At 39.4% G+C, this 17,627-nt stretch overlaps 1 protein-coding gene across 1 annotated transcript in view; it reads right to left on the bottom strand.

Moving 5' to 3' along the window:
• Positions 1–17,627, bottom strand: part of DNAI1 (dynein axonemal intermediate chain 1) — an 803,770-nt gene that overhangs the window by 779,755 nt on the left and 6,388 nt on the right. Inside the window, exon 4 of the mRNA XM_053700976.1 lies at positions 6,985–7,065. Within this exon, the coding sequence (XP_053556951.1) occupies positions 6,985–7,065 (81 nt within the window). The remainder of the gene's footprint in view (positions 1–6,984; positions 7,066–17,627) is intronic.

Genomic DNA, 17,627 nt, shown 5'->3' with positions numbered 1-17,627 from the left:
AACTGCGCATTAGTGGCGCGAAAATGAGGCTCTGTCTATAACTAGAAAAGGCCCCCATCTGAAAAAGGTGTCCAATACAGTGCCTGCCGTTTTTCTAAACAATCCCCAAGATTATAATAACCATTAATAGTTAGAATCTGCAAAATATGCCTAGCAAAGCAATCGTTTTAGCCCAGAAAAATGTCTACCAGTTTTTTAAGCCCTTATGAAGCCCTTTATTCTTTTATTTAACTAAGAAAATGGCTTACCGGTCCCCATAAGGGGAAATGACAGCCTTCCAGCATTACATAGTCTTGTTAGAAATATGGCCAGTCACACCTTAAGCAGAAAAGTCTGCCAACTGTTTCCCCCAACTGAAGTTACTTCATCTCAACAGTCCTGTGTGGAAACAGCAATCGATTTTTGTAACTTCTGCTAAAATCATCTTCCTCTTACAAACAGAAATCTTCATCTTTTTTCTGTTTCAGAGTAAATAGTACATACCAGCACTATTTTAAAATAACAAACACTTGATTGAAGAATAAAAACTACATTTAAACACCAAAAAACTCTTAACCATCTCCGTGGAGATGTTGCCTGTGCAACGGCAAAGAGAATGACTGGGGTGGGCGGAGCCTAGGAGGGATCATGTGACCAGCTTTGCTGGGACTCTTTGCCATTTCCTGTTGGGGAAGAGAATATCCCACAAGTAAGGATGACGCCGTGGACCGGACACACCTATGTTGGAGAAATAAAAACAGCCATATTCCGCTGAAAGAATTAATCCACAACCCAAAAAAATAAGTTTATTTCATCTTTGAAAGAAAAAAACGTAAAACAAAAGCAGAAGAATCAAACTGAAACAGCTGCCTGGAGAACTTTTCAACCAAAAACTGCTTCTGAAGAAGCAAATACATCAAAACGGTAGAATTTAGTAAATGTATGCAAAGAGGACCAAGTCGCCGCTTTGCAAATCTGATCAACTGAAGCTTCATTGTTAAAAGCCCAAAAAGTGGAGACTGGTCTAGTAGAATGAGCTGTGATTCTCTGATGCGGGGTTTGACCTGACTCCAAATAAGCTAGATGAATCAAAAGTTTCAACCAAGAAGCCAAGGAAATAGCAGAAGCCTTCTGACCTTTCCTAGGACCAGAAAATAAAACAAATAGACTGGAAGTCTTCCTGAAATCTTTAGTAGCTTCCACATAATATTTCAAAGCTCTTACCACATCCAAAGAATGTAAGGATCTTTCCAAAGAATTCTTAGGATTAGGACAGAAGGAAGGGACAACAATTTCTCTACTAATGTTGTTAGAATTCACAACCTTAGGTAAAAATTGAAAGAAGTCCGCAAAACTGCCTTATCCTGATGAAAAATCAGAAAAGGAGACTCACAAGAAAGAGCAGATAGCTCAGAAACTCTTCTAGCAGAAGAGATAGCCAAAAGGAACAACACTTTCCAAGAAAGTAGTTTAAATGTCCAAAGAATGCATAGGCTCAAATGGAGGAGCCTGTAAAGCCTTCAAAACCAAATTAAGACTCCAAGGAGGAGAAATTGATTTATTGACAGGCTTAATACAAAATAAAGCCTGTACAAAACAGTGAATATCAGAAAGAGCGGAGATTTGACCTTTCAAGGAACTTGCAGACAAACCCTTATCCAAACCATCCTGAAGAAACTGAAAAATTCTAGGAATTCTAAAAGAATGACAGGAGAATTTATGAGAAGAACACCATGAAATGTAAGTCTTCCAAACTCTATAATAAATCTTTCTAAAGACAGATTTACGAGCTTGTAACATAGTATTAATCACTGAGTCAGAGAAACCTCTAAGCGTTCAATTTCCATACCTTCAAATTTAATGATTTGAGATCCTGATGGAAAAACGGACCTTGAGATAGTAGGTCCGGCCGTAACGGAAGTGGTCAAGACGAGCAACTGGACATCTGAACCAGATCCGCATACCAAAACCTGTGTGGCCATGCTGGAGACACCAGCAACACAAAAGACTGTTCCATGATGATTTTGGAGATCACTCTTGGAAGGAGAACTAGAGGCGGGAAAATGTAAGCAGGATGATAACACCAAAGAAGTGTCAGTGCATCCACTGCTTCTGCCTGAACATCCCTGGACCTGGACAGGTATCTGGGAAGTTTCTTGTTTAGATGAGAGGCCATGAGATCTATCTCTGGAAGCCCCCACATCTGAACAATCTGAGAAAACACATCTGGATGGAGAGACCACTCCCTTGGATGTAAAGTCTGGCGGCTGAGATAATCCGCCTCCCAATTGTCTACACCTGGGATATGCACCGCAGAGATTAGACAGGAGCTGGATTCCGCCCAAGCAAGTATCCGAGATACTTCTTTCATAGCTTGGGGACTGTGAGTCCCATCCTGATGATTGACATAAGCCACAGTTGTGATATTGTCTGTCTGAAAACAAATGAATGGTTCTCTCTTTAGCAGAGGCCAAAACTGAAGAGCCCTGAGAATTGCACAGAGTTCTAAAATATTTATTGGTAATCTCGCCTCTTGAGATTTCCAAACCCCTTGTGCTGTCAGAGAACCCCAAACAGCTCCCCAACCTGAAAGACTTGCATCTGTTGAGATTACAGTCCAGGTTGGCCGAATAAAAGAAGCCCCTTGAACCAAACAATGGTGATCTATCCACCATGTCAGAGAGTGTCGTACATTTGGATTCAAGGATATTAATTGTGATATCTTTGTATAATCCCTGCACCATTGATTCAGCATGCAAAGCTGTAGAGGTCTCATGTGAAAACGAGCAAAGGGGATCGCGTCCGATGCTGCAGTCATGAGACCTAAAACTTCCATGCACATAGCCACTGAAGGGAATGACTGAGACTGAAGGTACCGGCAGGCTGCAACCAATTTTAAACATCTCTTGTCTGTTAGAGACAGAGTCATGGACACTGAATCTATCTGGAAGCCTAAAAAGGTGACCCTTGTCTGAGGAATCAAGAAACTTTTTGGTAAATTGATCCTCCAACCATGTTTCCAAAGAAACAACACTAGTTGATTCGTGTGAGATTCTGCAGTATGTAAAGACTGAGCTAGTACCAAGATATTGTCCAAATAAGGAAACACCGCAATACCCTGTTCTCTGATTACAGATAATAGGGCACCCAGAACCTTTGAAAAGAACCTTGGAGCTGTTGCTAGGCCAAATGGAAGAGCAACAAATTGTTAATGCTTGTCTAGAAAAGAGAATCTCAGAAACTGATAGTGTTCTGGATGAATCAGAATATGAAGGTATGCATCCTGCAAGTCTATTGTGGACATATAATGTCCTCGCTGAACAAAAGGCAGAATAGTCCTTATAGTCACCATCTTGAAAGTTGGTACTTTTACATAACGATTCAAAATTTTCAGATCCAGAACTGGTCTGGATACATTTTCTTTCTTTGGTACAATGAATAGGTTTGAATAAAACCCCAAACCTTGTTCCTGAGGAGGAACTGGCATGATTACCCCTGAAGACTCCAGGTCTGAAACACACTTCAGAAAAGCCTGAGCTTTTACTGGATTTACAGGGATGCGTGAGAGAAAAAAATCTTCTCACAGGAGGTCTTACTTTGAATCCTATTCGATACCCTTGAGAGACAATGCTCTGAATCCAATGATTTTGGACAGATTTTATCCAAAAATCCTTGAAAAACCTTAATCTGCCCCCTACCAGCTGAGCTGGAATGAGGGCCGCACCTTCATGCGGACTTAGGGGCAGACTTTGGTTTCCTAAATGGCTTGGATTTATTCCAATTTGAGGAAGGCTTACAATTGGAAGCAGATTCCTTGGGAGGAGGATTGAGTTTTTGTTCCTTATTCTGACGAAAGGAACGAAAATGGTTAGAAGCCTTAGATTTACCCTTAGGTTTTTTATCCTGAGGCAAAAAAACTCCTTTTCCTCCAGTGATAGTTGAAATAATAGAATCCAACTGAGAACCAAATAAATTATTACCTTGGAAAGAAAGAGATAGTAATCTAGATGTCATATCCGCATTCCAAGATTTAAGCCACAAAGCTCTTCTAGCTAATACATCTAAAAACATGGATCTAACATCAATTTTGATAATATCAAAAATGGCATAACAAATAAAATGATTAGCATGTTGCAGTAAGCGAGTAATGCTAGATATGTCAGGATCCAATTTTCGTTGCGCTAAATTCTCCAACCAAAAAGTTGAGGCAGCCGCAACATCAGCCAAAGAAATAGCAGGTCTGAGAAGATGACCTGAATATAAATAGGCCTTCCATAGATAAGATTCAAGCCTCCTATCTAAAGGATCCTTAAAGGAAGTTCTATCCTCCATAGGAATAGTGGTACGTTTAGCAAGAGTAGAAATAGCCCCATCAACTTTGGGGATTTTTTCCCAAAACTCTATAGATTTTGCTGATAAAGGATACAATTTTTTAAACCTTGAAGAAGGAATAAAAGAAGTACATGGCTTATTCCATTCCTTAGAAATCATATCAGAAATAGCCTCAGGAATAGGAAAAATCCCTGGGGAAACCACAGGAGGTTTAAAAACAGCATTTAAACGTTTATTAGACTGAACGTCAATAGGACTGGTTACTTCAATATCCAAAGTAATTAACACTTCTTTTAATAAAGAACGCATATACTCTATTTTAAATAAATAAGTAGATTTGTCAGTGTTAATGTCTGAGGAAGGATCTTCTGAATCAGATAGATCCTCATCAGAAGAGGATAAATTATTATGTTGCTGGTCATTTGAAATTTCATCAGATAAATGAGAAGGTTTAAAAGACCTTTTATGTTTATTAGAAGGTGGAAATGCAGACAAAGCCTTCAGAATAGAATCAGAAAAAAAATATTTTAAATTTACAGGTATATCATGTACATTAGAAGTTGAAGGAACTGCAACTGGCAATGTACTATTACTGATGGAAACACTATCTGCATGTAAAAGTTTATCATGACAACTATTACAAATTACATTTGGTGGAATAATTTCTACACTTTTACAACAAATGCACTTAGCTTTGGTAGACCCGATGTCAGGCAGCAATGTTCCAGCAGAAACTTCTGAGACTGGATCAGATTGGGACATCTTGCTCAATGTAAGAGAAAAAAACAACATATAAAGCAAAATGATCTATTTCCTTATATGACAGTTTCAGGAATGGGAAAAAATGCAAAAGCATAGGCCTCTGATAGAGAAAAAAGCAAGAGGCAAACATCAATGGGGTATTGAAATAATGAAAAAAATTTGGCGCCAAGTATGACGCACAACGCAACGTAAACTTTTTTTGGCGCCAAAAATAACTGGAAATGACACACTTGCGTCACTAATGACGCCGCCGTGTCAAATGTCTCGGCGTCACGTATGACGCCGGAAATGACGAAGTTGCGTCATAATATTTTTTCGCGCCAAAAATATTTTCGCGCCAAGAATGACGCAATAAAGTTTAGCATTTGACGCACCCGCGGGCCTAATACCCGCAATAGCAAGAAGTAGTCAATTGAAAAAAAGACTAAACCCCAGGTAAGAAATACATTTCTTAAAATGTTTAAATACCCCAAATATGAAACTGACAGTCTGCAGAAGGAAATACATGAACCTGACTGATGGCAAATATAAGTACAATACATATATTTAGAACTTTATATAAATGCATAAAGTGCCAAACCATAGCTGAGGTGTCTTAAGAAATAAAAAACATAGTTACCAAAAGACACCCATCCACATATAGCAGATAGCCAAACCAGTACTAAAACAGTTATTAGTAGAGGTAATGGTAAATTGAGAGTATATCGTCGATCTGAAAAGGGAGGTAGGAGATGAATCTCTACGACCGATAACAGAGAACCTATGAAATAGACCCCCGTTAGGGAAATCATCGTATTCAATAAGTGATACTCCCTTCACGCCCCTCTGACATTTGCTGTACTCTGAGAGGAATCAGGCTTCAACAATGCTGAGAAGCGCATATCAACGTAGAAATCTTAGCACAAACTTACTTCACCACCTCCATAGGAGGCAAAGTTTGTAAAACTGAATTGTGGGTGTGGTGAGGGGGTGTATTTATAGGCATTTTGAGGTTTGGGAAACTTTGCCCCTCCTGGTAGGATTGTATATCCCATATGTCACTAGCTCATGGACTCTTGCCAATTACAATAAAGAAATCGCTAGCAGAGTTTTGGCGTGCATGTGTTCCCCCATAGAAATCAAACCTCACAACCTACTCGCGAAAAAGACAAAAAACATAGATACATAGGTGTACGCGCACAGCTGATACATAGGTGTACGCGCGCAGCTGATACATAGGTGTACGCGTGCAGCTGATACATAGGTGTACGTGTGCAGCTGATACATAGGTGTACGTGTGCAGCTGATACATAGGTGTACGTGTGCAGCTGATACATAGGTGTACGTGTGCAGCTGATACATAGGTGTACGTGTGCAGCTGATACATAGGTGTACGTGTGCAGCTGATACATAGGTGTACGCGCGCAGCTGATACATAGGTGTACGCGTGCAGCTGATACATAGGTGTACGCGTGCAGCTGATACATAGGTGTACGCGTGCAGCTGATACATAGGTGTACGCGTGCAGCTGATACATAGGTGTACGCGTGCAGCTGATACATAGGTGTACGTGTGCAGCTGATACATAGGTGTAAGTGTGCATCTGATACATAGGTGTACGTGTGCAGCTGATACATAGGTGTACGCGTGCAGCTGATACATAGGTGTACGCGTGCAGCTGATACATAGGTGGACGCGTGCAATGGATGTTTAAATACAAAATGTAGGTTTCTTCAGGAAAGAAGGTTCCATTAAAAAAAAATATTACCAAATTATAATTTAAATGAAAATACCATATTAGATGCAACAAAGAACGCAATCGGCTTTCATGTCTTTTAATCAAAATAGAAAAGCAACATACTGATGTGTAACAATATGCAGAGCCCTGGTACTCCGTTTCACATACTGTATCAATCAAAGTGAAAAACTCACTTTAAAATTGTATCTGACGATGTTCTGAGGAGCGTGAGGATTGTTGGCTGTCAGGATACGCGTGAATTCTTCTTTTAATTCCTTTGAAAATAAACACACAACATCAAAGTATTAAACCAATAAAACGGTAAAGCTAGATTTGCATATTAAGAGAGATCTGTTTCTTCTAAGATGCTCAAGATTTCTCCTTCCAGCTTATTAAAATCTTACCATTTTTTACAGTTCAAAGCCGATTCTTTTGCTTTGAAGAAAATAATTATATATATATATATATATATGTAGTATATATATATAAAAAAACACACACACATATATATACTGTGTATATATATATATATATATATATATATATATATACACACACATTTTTTTTTCAGAAGAAAAGGGTTTTCGTGATGTGAGCTATACCTAGGTATAGGCCACACTGGAGGCGCAAAAAATATATTACCACCTAAACGAGATAAGCTGCTGGAGTGAACGGAGCAGTATGGTCACACTACCCTTACAGGTGAACAGACCGTGTTAATATGAGCAAAACAAAGAGTTGTTCACTTCACAGCGCTGATCTCACAATATATAGTGTACTGTTTCAGTACACCTAATGTAACAAAAATAATTGCGTGAATGTATTTAAAAATAATTCCTAAAAAGTGCACATCGCTACAATGTATATATACACTAGATAGGAAATGACCCGTCTAATTAAATATTAACAACTGTTATTTCAATATTACGGTGGATAATGAAGAGAGAATATTTAGTTCCCAAATATGTTGATCGAGTCTTAAATAAGCAAGGGTGTTCTATCTTCAAAAAGTGAGCGTTCAGCCTTGCAAACATAAAATTACAGCAATCCCAAAATGGTTTCACAGGCTACTCACAATGGGTGACCTCAATCATATGAGGTAAGGAACGGGCGTTGTTGATGTGCCAGGCCCCAGCACTGATCCTCCAGTAGCAAGCTTGTGATCCTGTGCGTTGTCCCGGATAGATTTTCTGTTTGTCAGTTGGAGCCACAGAGCGTAGTTTATTTCAATTCTCTCCACTTCCCGGGTTCTCCAATGTTGTTGTCAGCAACCGTTCTATGTTTCTTTGATAGCTTCGGGTTTAGCACTCTAGGTCCAACGCGGTGTTGGGATAGCACGCAAGCGATAGGTGTTAAGGTTTTTTTTGAACAGCGTACTCCATTAAAGTAGTTCACTCTGATTCTTTTCCTTTGTCAGTAATGACAGTAATGACCAAACTCCCAAACGCTACTCTGCATCTGATGCTGTTTACCGGCAGAGTAGCGTTTGGGAGTTTGGTCATTACTGACAAAGGAAAAGAATCAGAGTGAACTACTTTAATGGAGTACGCTGTTCAAAAAAAACCTTAACACCTATCGCTTGCGTGCTATCCCAACACCGCGTTGGACCTAGAGTGCTGAACCCGAAGCTATCAAAGAAACATAGAACGGTTGCTGACAACAACATTGGAGAACCCGGGAAGTGGAGAGAATTGAAATAAACTACGCTCTGTGGCTCCAACTGACAAACAGAAAATCTATCCGGGACAACGCACAGGATCACAAGCTTGCTACTGGAGGATCAGTGCTGGGGCCTGGCACATCAACAACGCCTGTTCCTTACCTCATATGATTGAGGTCACCCATTGTGAGTAGCCTGTGAAACCATTTTGGGATTGCTGTAATTTTATGTTTGCAAGGCTGAACGCTCACTTTTTGAAGATAGAACACCCTTGCTTATTTAAGACTCGATCAACATATTTGGGAACTAAATATTCTCTCTTCATTATCCACCGTAATATTGAAATAACAGTTGTTAATATTTAATTAGACGGGTCATTTCCTATCTAGTGTATATATACATTGTAGCGATGTGCACTTTTTAGGAATTATTTTTAAATACATTCACGCAATTATTTTTGTTACATTAGGTGTACTGAAACAGTACACTATATATTGTGAGATCAGCGCTGTGAAGTGAACAACTCTTTGTTTTGCTCATATATATATATATATATATATATATATATATATATATATATATGTGTGTGTGTGTGTGTGTGTGTGTGTGTATATATATATATATATATATATATATATATATATATATATATATATATATATATATATATACAGGGAGTGCAGAATTATTAGGCAAGTTGTATTTTTGAGGATTAATTTTATTATTGAACAACAACCATGTTCTCAATGAACCCAAAAAACTCATTAATATCAAAGCTGAATAGTTTTGGAAGTAGTTTTTAGTTTGTTTTTAGTTATAGCTATTTTAGGGGGATATCTGTGTGTGCAGGTGACTATTACTGTGCATAATTATTAGGCAACTTAACAAAAAACAAATATATACCCATTTCAATTATTTATTTTTACCAGTGAAACCAATATAACATCTCAACATTCACAAATATACATTTCTTACATTCAAAAACAAAACAAAAACAAATCAGTGACCAATATAGCCACCTTTCTTTGCAAGGACACTCAAAAGCCTGCCATCCATGGATTCTGTCAGTGTTTTGATCTGTTCACCATCAACATTGTGTGCAGCAGCAACCACAGCCTCCCAGAAACTGTTCAGAGAGGTGTACTGTTTTCCCTCCTTGTAAATCTCACATTTGATGATGGACCACAGGTTCTCAATGGGGTTCAGATCAGGTGAACAAGGAGGCCATGTCATTAGATTTTCTTCTTTTATACCCTTTCTTGCCAGCCACGCTGTGGAGTACTTGGACGCGTGTGATGGAGCATTGTCCTGCATGAAAATCATGTTTTTCTTGAAGGATGCAGACTTCTTCCTGTACCACTGCTTGAAGAAGGTGTCTTCCAGAAACTGGCAGTAGGACTGGGAGTTGAACTTGACTCCATCCTCAACCCGAAAAGGCCCCAAAAGCTCATCTTTGATGATACCAGCCCAAACCAGTACTCCACCTCCACCTTGCTGGCGTCTGAGTCGGACTGGAGCTCTCTGCCCTTTACCAATCCAGCCACGGGCCCATCCATCTGGCCCATCAAGACTCACTCTCATTTCATCAGTCCATAAAACCTTAGAAAAATCAGTCTTGAGATATTTCTTGGCCCAGTCTTGACGTTTCAGCTTGTGTGTCTTGTTCAGTGGTGGTCGTCTTTCAGCCTTTCTTACCTTGGCCATGTCTCTGAGTATTGCACACCTTGTGCTTTTGGGCACTCCAGTGATGTTGCAGCTCTGAAATATGGCCAAACTGGTGGCAAGTGGCATCTTGGCAGCTGCACGCTTGACTTTTCTCAGTTCATGGGCAGTTATTTTGCGCCTTGGTTTTTCCACACGCTTCTTGCGACCCTGTTGACTATTTTGAATGAAACGCTTGATTGTCCGATGATCACGCTTCAGAAGCTTTGCAATTTTAAGAGTGCTGCATACCTCTGCAAGATATCTCACTATTTTTTACTTTTCTGAGCCTGTCAAGTCCATCTTTTGACCCATTTTGCCAAAGGAAAGGAAGTTGCCTAATAATTATGCACACCTGATATAGGGTGTTGATGTCATTAGACCACACCCCTTCTCATTACAGAGATGCACATCACCTAATATGCTTAATTGGTAGTAGGCTTTCGAGCCTATACAGCTTGGAGTAAGACAACATGCATAAAGAGGATTAGAAATACCCATTGTTTACATGTTCTTTGCTTTTTCTGCAAGTTATAGGGCAATAAGTACAAGTAGCACTTTGCTATTTCCAAACCACTTTTTTTTTTCAAAATTAGCGCTAGTTACATTAGAACTAATATCTTTCAGGAATCCCTGAATATCCATTGACATGTATATATTTTTTTTTAGTAGACATCCCAAAGGATTGATCTAGGCCAATTTTGGTATATTTCATGCCACCATTTCACCGCCAAATGCGATCAAACACAAAAAATAGTTCACTTTTTCACAAAGTTTTTCACAAACTTTCGGTTTCTCACTGAAATTATTTACAAACCAGTGCAATTATGGCATAAATGGTTGTAAATTTTTCTCTGGGATCCCCTTTATTCAGAAACAGCAGACATATATGGCTTTGACGTTGCTTTTTTGTAATTAGAAGGCCGCTAAATGCCACTGTGCACCACACATGTATTATGCCCAGCAGTGAAGGGGTTAATTAGGGAGTATGTAGGGAGCTTTTTGGGGTAATTTTAGCTTTAGTGTAGTGTAGTAGACAACCCCAAGTATTGATCTAGGCCCATTTTGGTATATTTCCTGCCACCATTTCACTGCCAAATGCGATCAAATTAAAAAAAACGTTAAAATTTTCACAATTTTAGGTTTCTCACTGAAATCATTTACAAACAGCTTGTGCAATTATGGCACAAATGGTTGTAAATGCTTCTCTGGGATCCCCTTTGTTCAGAAATAGCAGACATATATGGCTTTGGCGTTGCTTCTTGGTACTTAGAAGGCCGCTAAATGCCGCTGCGCATCACACGTGTATTATGGCTAGCAGTTTAGGGGTTAATTAGGTAGCTTATAGGGTTAATTTTAGCTTTAGCGTAGAGCTCAGCCTCATAGAAACATAGAAACATAGATATTGACGGCAGATAAGAGCCATAGGCCCAGCAAGTCTGCCCGACCTTACCTAACAGTATAAACTTATCTAGTTCGTAGGATAGCCTTATGCTTGTCCCATGCATTTTTAAAGTCCCCCACAGTGTTTGTTGCTACTACCTCTTGAGGAAGTTTATTCTATAAATCAATCACTCTTTCTGTAAAGAAGCTTCCTCAAATTACTCCTGAATCTACTACCCTTCAGCTTGAGCTCATGACCCCTTGTTCTTGAATTTTCCATTTTATGTAAAATACCCACAGCCTCAGTTTTACTAAACCCTTTAATGTACTTGAAAGTTGCTATCATATGACCTCTTTCCCTTCTCTCCTCTAAGCTATACATATTTAGGTCATTGAGCCTATCCTGGTAAGTTTATTTTTTAGACCATGTACCATTTTGGTAGCCCTCCTTTGCACAGATTCAAGTTTGTTAATATCCTTCTGAAGATATGGCCTCCAGAACTGCACACAATACTCAAGATGAGGCCAAACTAATGATCTATAAAGTGGCATAAGAACCTTACTATTTATGCTGCAAATACCTCTACCAATACATCCAAGCATTCTGCTAGCCTTACTCGCTGCATTACTACATTGTTTACTAAGTTTTAAATCATCTGAAATAATAATTCCCAAGTCCTGTTCCTCATCAGTAACAGTTAGTAAAGTGTCATTGAGTCTGTAATTAACATTTGGATTTTTCTTCCCTAAATGCATTATTTTACACTTTGCTGTGTTAAACTTTAGATCCCAGTCGTTTGTCCAATCCTCCAATTGTTGTATATCCCTTCTCATTTTGTCTACCCCCCCTGGAACATCCACTCTGTTGCAAATTTTTGTATCATCTGCAAAGAGACATACTTTCCCCTGTAGCCCTTTGCTGATATCGCAGATAAATATGTTAAACAAAACAGTCCCCAGAACTGACCCCTGAGGAACACCACTAGTAACAGCCCCCTCTGCTGAATGAACTCCACCTGAAACATCAGACCCCCTGATCCCTCCCAAACAGCTCTCTTCCCCACCCCACAATTGTCCCTGCCATCTTAAGTACTGGCAGCAACTGTGCCAGTACTAAAATAAAAAGGTATATTTAGGCTTTTTTGGGTTTTTTAAGCATATTTACATATGCTGCTGTGTAGGACCCACCTTAGCCCCCAACCTGACTGATCCTCCACCAAAGAGCTCTCTAACCCTCCTCCTCTGCCTTAATGGGCGCCATCTTGGGTACTGGCAGCTTTGTTGCTTTTTTTATTTTTTTCCCCTTTTCTGTAGTGTAGCCCCCCCCCCCCCCGGCACCAAAGACCAACCCACCACCACCTCCTAGATACCTTCGATTTATTTTATTTTTTAAAAATTAAAAATACCCCTTTCTCCCACTTTTATAACAAAATATTTTCTGTAGTGTAGCGGTTCCCACCCGCTCCCGCCCCGTGCACGCGCCCGCCGCCCCCCGTGCGCGCGCCCATCGGCCCCACCCCCGATCCCACCCCCCTCTACATTACCCGGCCCATCGATGGCCGCCCACCCGCCTCCCACCCACCAACGATACCGGCCATCGATGTCCGGTGCAGAGAGGGCCACAGAGTGGCTCTCTCTGCATCGGATGGCCAAGGGGTGTTATTGCAGGATGCCTCGACATTGAGGCATCACTGCAATAACCGTAAAGCGTCTGGAAGCGAGCAGGATCGCTTCCAGCCGCTTTAAACCACTAATGTCGTACAGGGTACGTCGCTGGTCTTTTAAGACCAGGCTGTGTGCGACGTACCCTGTACAACATGCGTCGTTAAGGGGTTAATGGCACCTGTTTGAACTTGTTATCAGTATAAAAGACACCTGTCCACAACCTCAAACAGTCACACTCCAAACTCCAATATGGTGAAGACCAAAGAGCTGTCGAAGGACACCAGAAACAAAATTGTAGACCTGCACCAGGCTGGGAAGACTGAATATGCAATAGGCAAGCAGCTTAGTGTGAAGAAATCAACTGTGGGAGCAATAATTAGAAAATGGAAGACATACAAGACCACTGATAATCTCCCTCGATCTGGGGCTCCACGCAAGATCTCACCCCGTGGGGTCAAAATGATCACAAGAACGGTGAGCAAACATCCCAGAACCACATGGGGGGACCTAGTGAATGACCTGCAGAGAGCTTGGACCAACGTAACAAAGGCTACCATCAGTAACACACTACGCCACTAGGGACTCAGATCCTGCAGTGCCAGACGTGTCCCCCTGCTTAAGCCAGTACATGTCTGGGCCCGTCTGAAGTATGCTAGAGAGCATTTGGATGATCCAGAAGCGGATTGGGAGAATGTCATTTGGTCAGATGAAACCAAAGTAGAACTGTTTGGTATAAACACAACTCGTCGTGTTTGGAGGAGAGAGAATGCTGAGTTGCAACCAAAGAACACCATACCTCTCTGATGAAGCGCATTGAGCATGCACGAAACACGTCAGTTCAGCACCACCTAACCTTGTACACAATTTTGTGTTCCACTTCCTAAGCCTGAATAAAATTACTTGGTTGATTGTTCCAGATGGTCTTCGTATTTTGTTGTATTTTGCATTAATGGCTGATCTAGCCCCGAGGACCGGAACATATAAAAATTACAGGTACTTAACTTGGCTGCTAAGCGGTTTCCTCTTCAAAGTCCAACCCCCCCTCACACATTGTGAGTAATACTCATCATCGGGCAATCCCTGCCCATACATCATCTAGGAGGAGTTAGACGCGGCATCACCCGCGCACACCAACCAGCGATCCACCAGACGGCAACCTTTGTCCCTACGTCATCATCTAGAAGGAGCCAGACGCGGCATCATCCGCGCACCCTTACAAGTGGCATTACAGTCGAAGAGAAGAAAGTTCTTTAGAACTTTCCCACACAGGCGGATAGGCAATCTCTGATTCATCAAACGCGGTATCACCGTGCATCAATCCTGCTGGTGTATTCAACCGTGACTGATGAGTTACTGACACTCTTTCAATGTATATACCCATTTGGCGATGTACTGATTGAAAAATGTGTTCGTCTGCACGTCCTCCCGACACACTATTCGTCAGATTGGATACATTAACTGATGAGTGTTTTGTGAACTTTCAATTGTTATTCAGAGGGGGTTGCACGAAAGGATTGAACTTTACATATTGGTTTGTCAGCCATAGAGACAGAACTGTACTGCATTACCTTACTCCAAAAGGAACATTCTTTATATTATAGCAGCCACGCACCAATACAGAATAGGGCTGAGCACCTTCTTGTTGTTTTAGTTGTATATATATATATAAATATAAATATATATATATATATATATATATATATATATGTGTGTGTGTGTGTGTGTGTGTGTGTGTGTATATATAAATGTGTGTGTATGTGTATATATATATATATATATGTGTGTGTGTTTGTGTGTATGTATATATATATATATATATATATATATATATATATATAAAGAGAGAAAGAGTACCCTTATTGATCCAGCAACAGACTATGTAATGAACCGTTATATACTAGTCTCAGGATATAGTTAAAGTCAGAAACACAATGATATAAAACTCACTCACTGAAATACGTGAATACATTTTTGCTGTTTATATATACATAATAGCAACATAATGTAATTATCAACAATTCCCCCAAATATGTGAAATATAATAATAACAACCCGGGTTGTAAAGGAGAGTCTTAAGGTTAGTCCGTTTATAATCCGGTACACTTAGAAATTTCATTCACAATGCCACTCGTTGGCATATTTGTAATCCAAAAAGTGTAGATAAACGTTAATGCAGGCTCTGCACCAAAAATAGCAACATACCCGATACAGGATTGCAACTTGTATCAATTTAGACAGGATGCCATAGATTAGCAAGTTCACAATGCCATTACTATCTTGATTTGAACGGCTTGCTCAGCATAATATAAACATATACCTGTTCCTTCAGTTGTTACGGTGCAATATGACTACCTGCTCGTTACATCCAGTGATTCGATCTTCAAACCGGAGCCGGACTTCAAAATCCGTTACCTTGTCTCCTTCTCCGCTGTTGTGGGCTCTTTAAGTGCTTCCGCACGCCTTCTTCTTTAGCGGAAATATTCCTTCTTTTGGGGGATCAGCTGTTAGGCGGTGCTCAGCTGTTGCACCGCTCAAACATACAAACAAGCTACGCGCGTTTCACCCGTGCTTCCTTCAGGCTTCTTCCGGCTATGCATGATTGGAGAATACACTTCATGAGATTTAAACAGGATGCTCCGCCTTCAAAACCTTCTTTAAAATATATACACAAGCCCCTTTGGTGAAATATTAAACTATAATACTATTTACATTAATTTGCTATGCTTTTTCAATGTTTGCAGATGATTTATTATACAATTAACAATTTGATCACAGATTTCTTAGTGAAAAACGAAATATTTTAGTTCATATAACACAGAGTCAAAAACTGGATCCGAATCCATATTTAATTTGTATATTATTCTTAATCTGTGCTTATCATACAGTTATAGATAAATTTTATCAGAATGTACTAGGTGTGATTAGGATAGATACTTTGTTTATACAGGTAATATTGCCCTATATTTAACTTCAATCTCCCAGAAATTATCCAAAATTCAACTCTTCATTCAGGCCTGCATTGAAGGACTACATTGATGAATGCCATAGATTATTAAGAGATAATAAGCAGTATAGTATCTTATGCTTCAATCCAACAGAAATCTATAAAGAAAAATTATTACAAATTTTAATAAGAGCTAAAGGTGAAGGTATTATTAACCAGAGAGAATTTGACTTTCTTTACGTAAAATTTCCGAAAACCGCTACCTTTTATAGTTTACCAAAACTTCACAAAAACAAAATACCACCTCCAGGTCACCCGATCATATTGGGCAGAGGCTCACTAACTGAGAAAATTTCACAATATGTGGATTTTTGCCTCAGACCAAATTTACTAAATCTCCCCTCATATATAAAAGATACTCTTGACGTATTGAAAAAAACTTAATGACATAACGGTTACTGCAAATACTTTATTGGTTGTGATACATGTCAAATCGCTTTACTCAAGTATTCCCCATGATAAAGGGATAGAGGCAATCAAATATTTCCTTATTCAGAGAGGTTCAGATTATGATAATCACACTAATTTTGTTTTGGAACTATTATCTTTTATTTTAAAACATAATTATTTTCTTTTTGGAAATAAGTGTTATCAACAAAATCTAGGAACAGCAATGGGGACCTGTTGTGCCCCCACATTTGCTTGCCTCTACCTAGGGAAATGGGAATATGAACACATACTCAACAGTGAAGAAATTACAAATGACTATCTCTCTATGGCTGAGATTCATCGATGATGTGTTCCTCCTTTGGGAGGACACTGAGATGAAACTCATAGAATTTATGCAGAAATTAAATAAGAATGATTGGAACCTAAAATGTACTTATAGTTATAGTAAAAGTGAGATAACGTTTCTAGATTTACGAATTATTAATGACAATGACTGTTTAAAAACAGCTACATTCCGCAAAGACACAGCAGGGAATGCTTTACTATCATTTGACAGCCACCATCCAAAAAAACTGATACATAATATTCCCTATGGTCAGTTTCTGAGACATAAAATAAATTGCTCAGATCCGGACCAATTCAAGATAGAAGCGAAAGCTTTAAATAGCAGATTCAAAGCAAGAGGATATACAAAACAATGTCTGGAAAAGGCTTTTAATAAGACTAAGAACAAAAATAGAGATGATCTTCTATATAATAAATTAGAGGAGACATCAGACAAATCCTTAGTTGGCTTTATAGGGACGTATAATCAGAGATGGCAAGATATCCGTGCAATCCTAAACAAGCATTGGCATATATTGTGGATTGATAAATCAATTAGTAAATTTGTAGGTGAATCGCCACTAATGACCCCAAAAAGAGCACCCAACTTAAAAGACTTACTGGTTCATAGCCATTTAGAAAATAAAAACACAGGGAATTGGTTAAGTACTAAGAAGAATGGAAATTTTAAATGTTCCCACTGCTCAGTG

The sequence above is a fragment of the Bombina bombina genome, chromosome 2, assembly GCF_027579735.1.
Source record: "Bombina bombina isolate aBomBom1 chromosome 2, aBomBom1.pri, whole genome shotgun sequence".
In the NCBI taxonomy this organism is placed as follows: Eukaryota; Metazoa; Chordata; class Amphibia; order Anura; family Bombinatoridae; genus Bombina; species Bombina bombina.
This window is presented reverse-complemented; position numbering and strand designations above follow the sequence as displayed.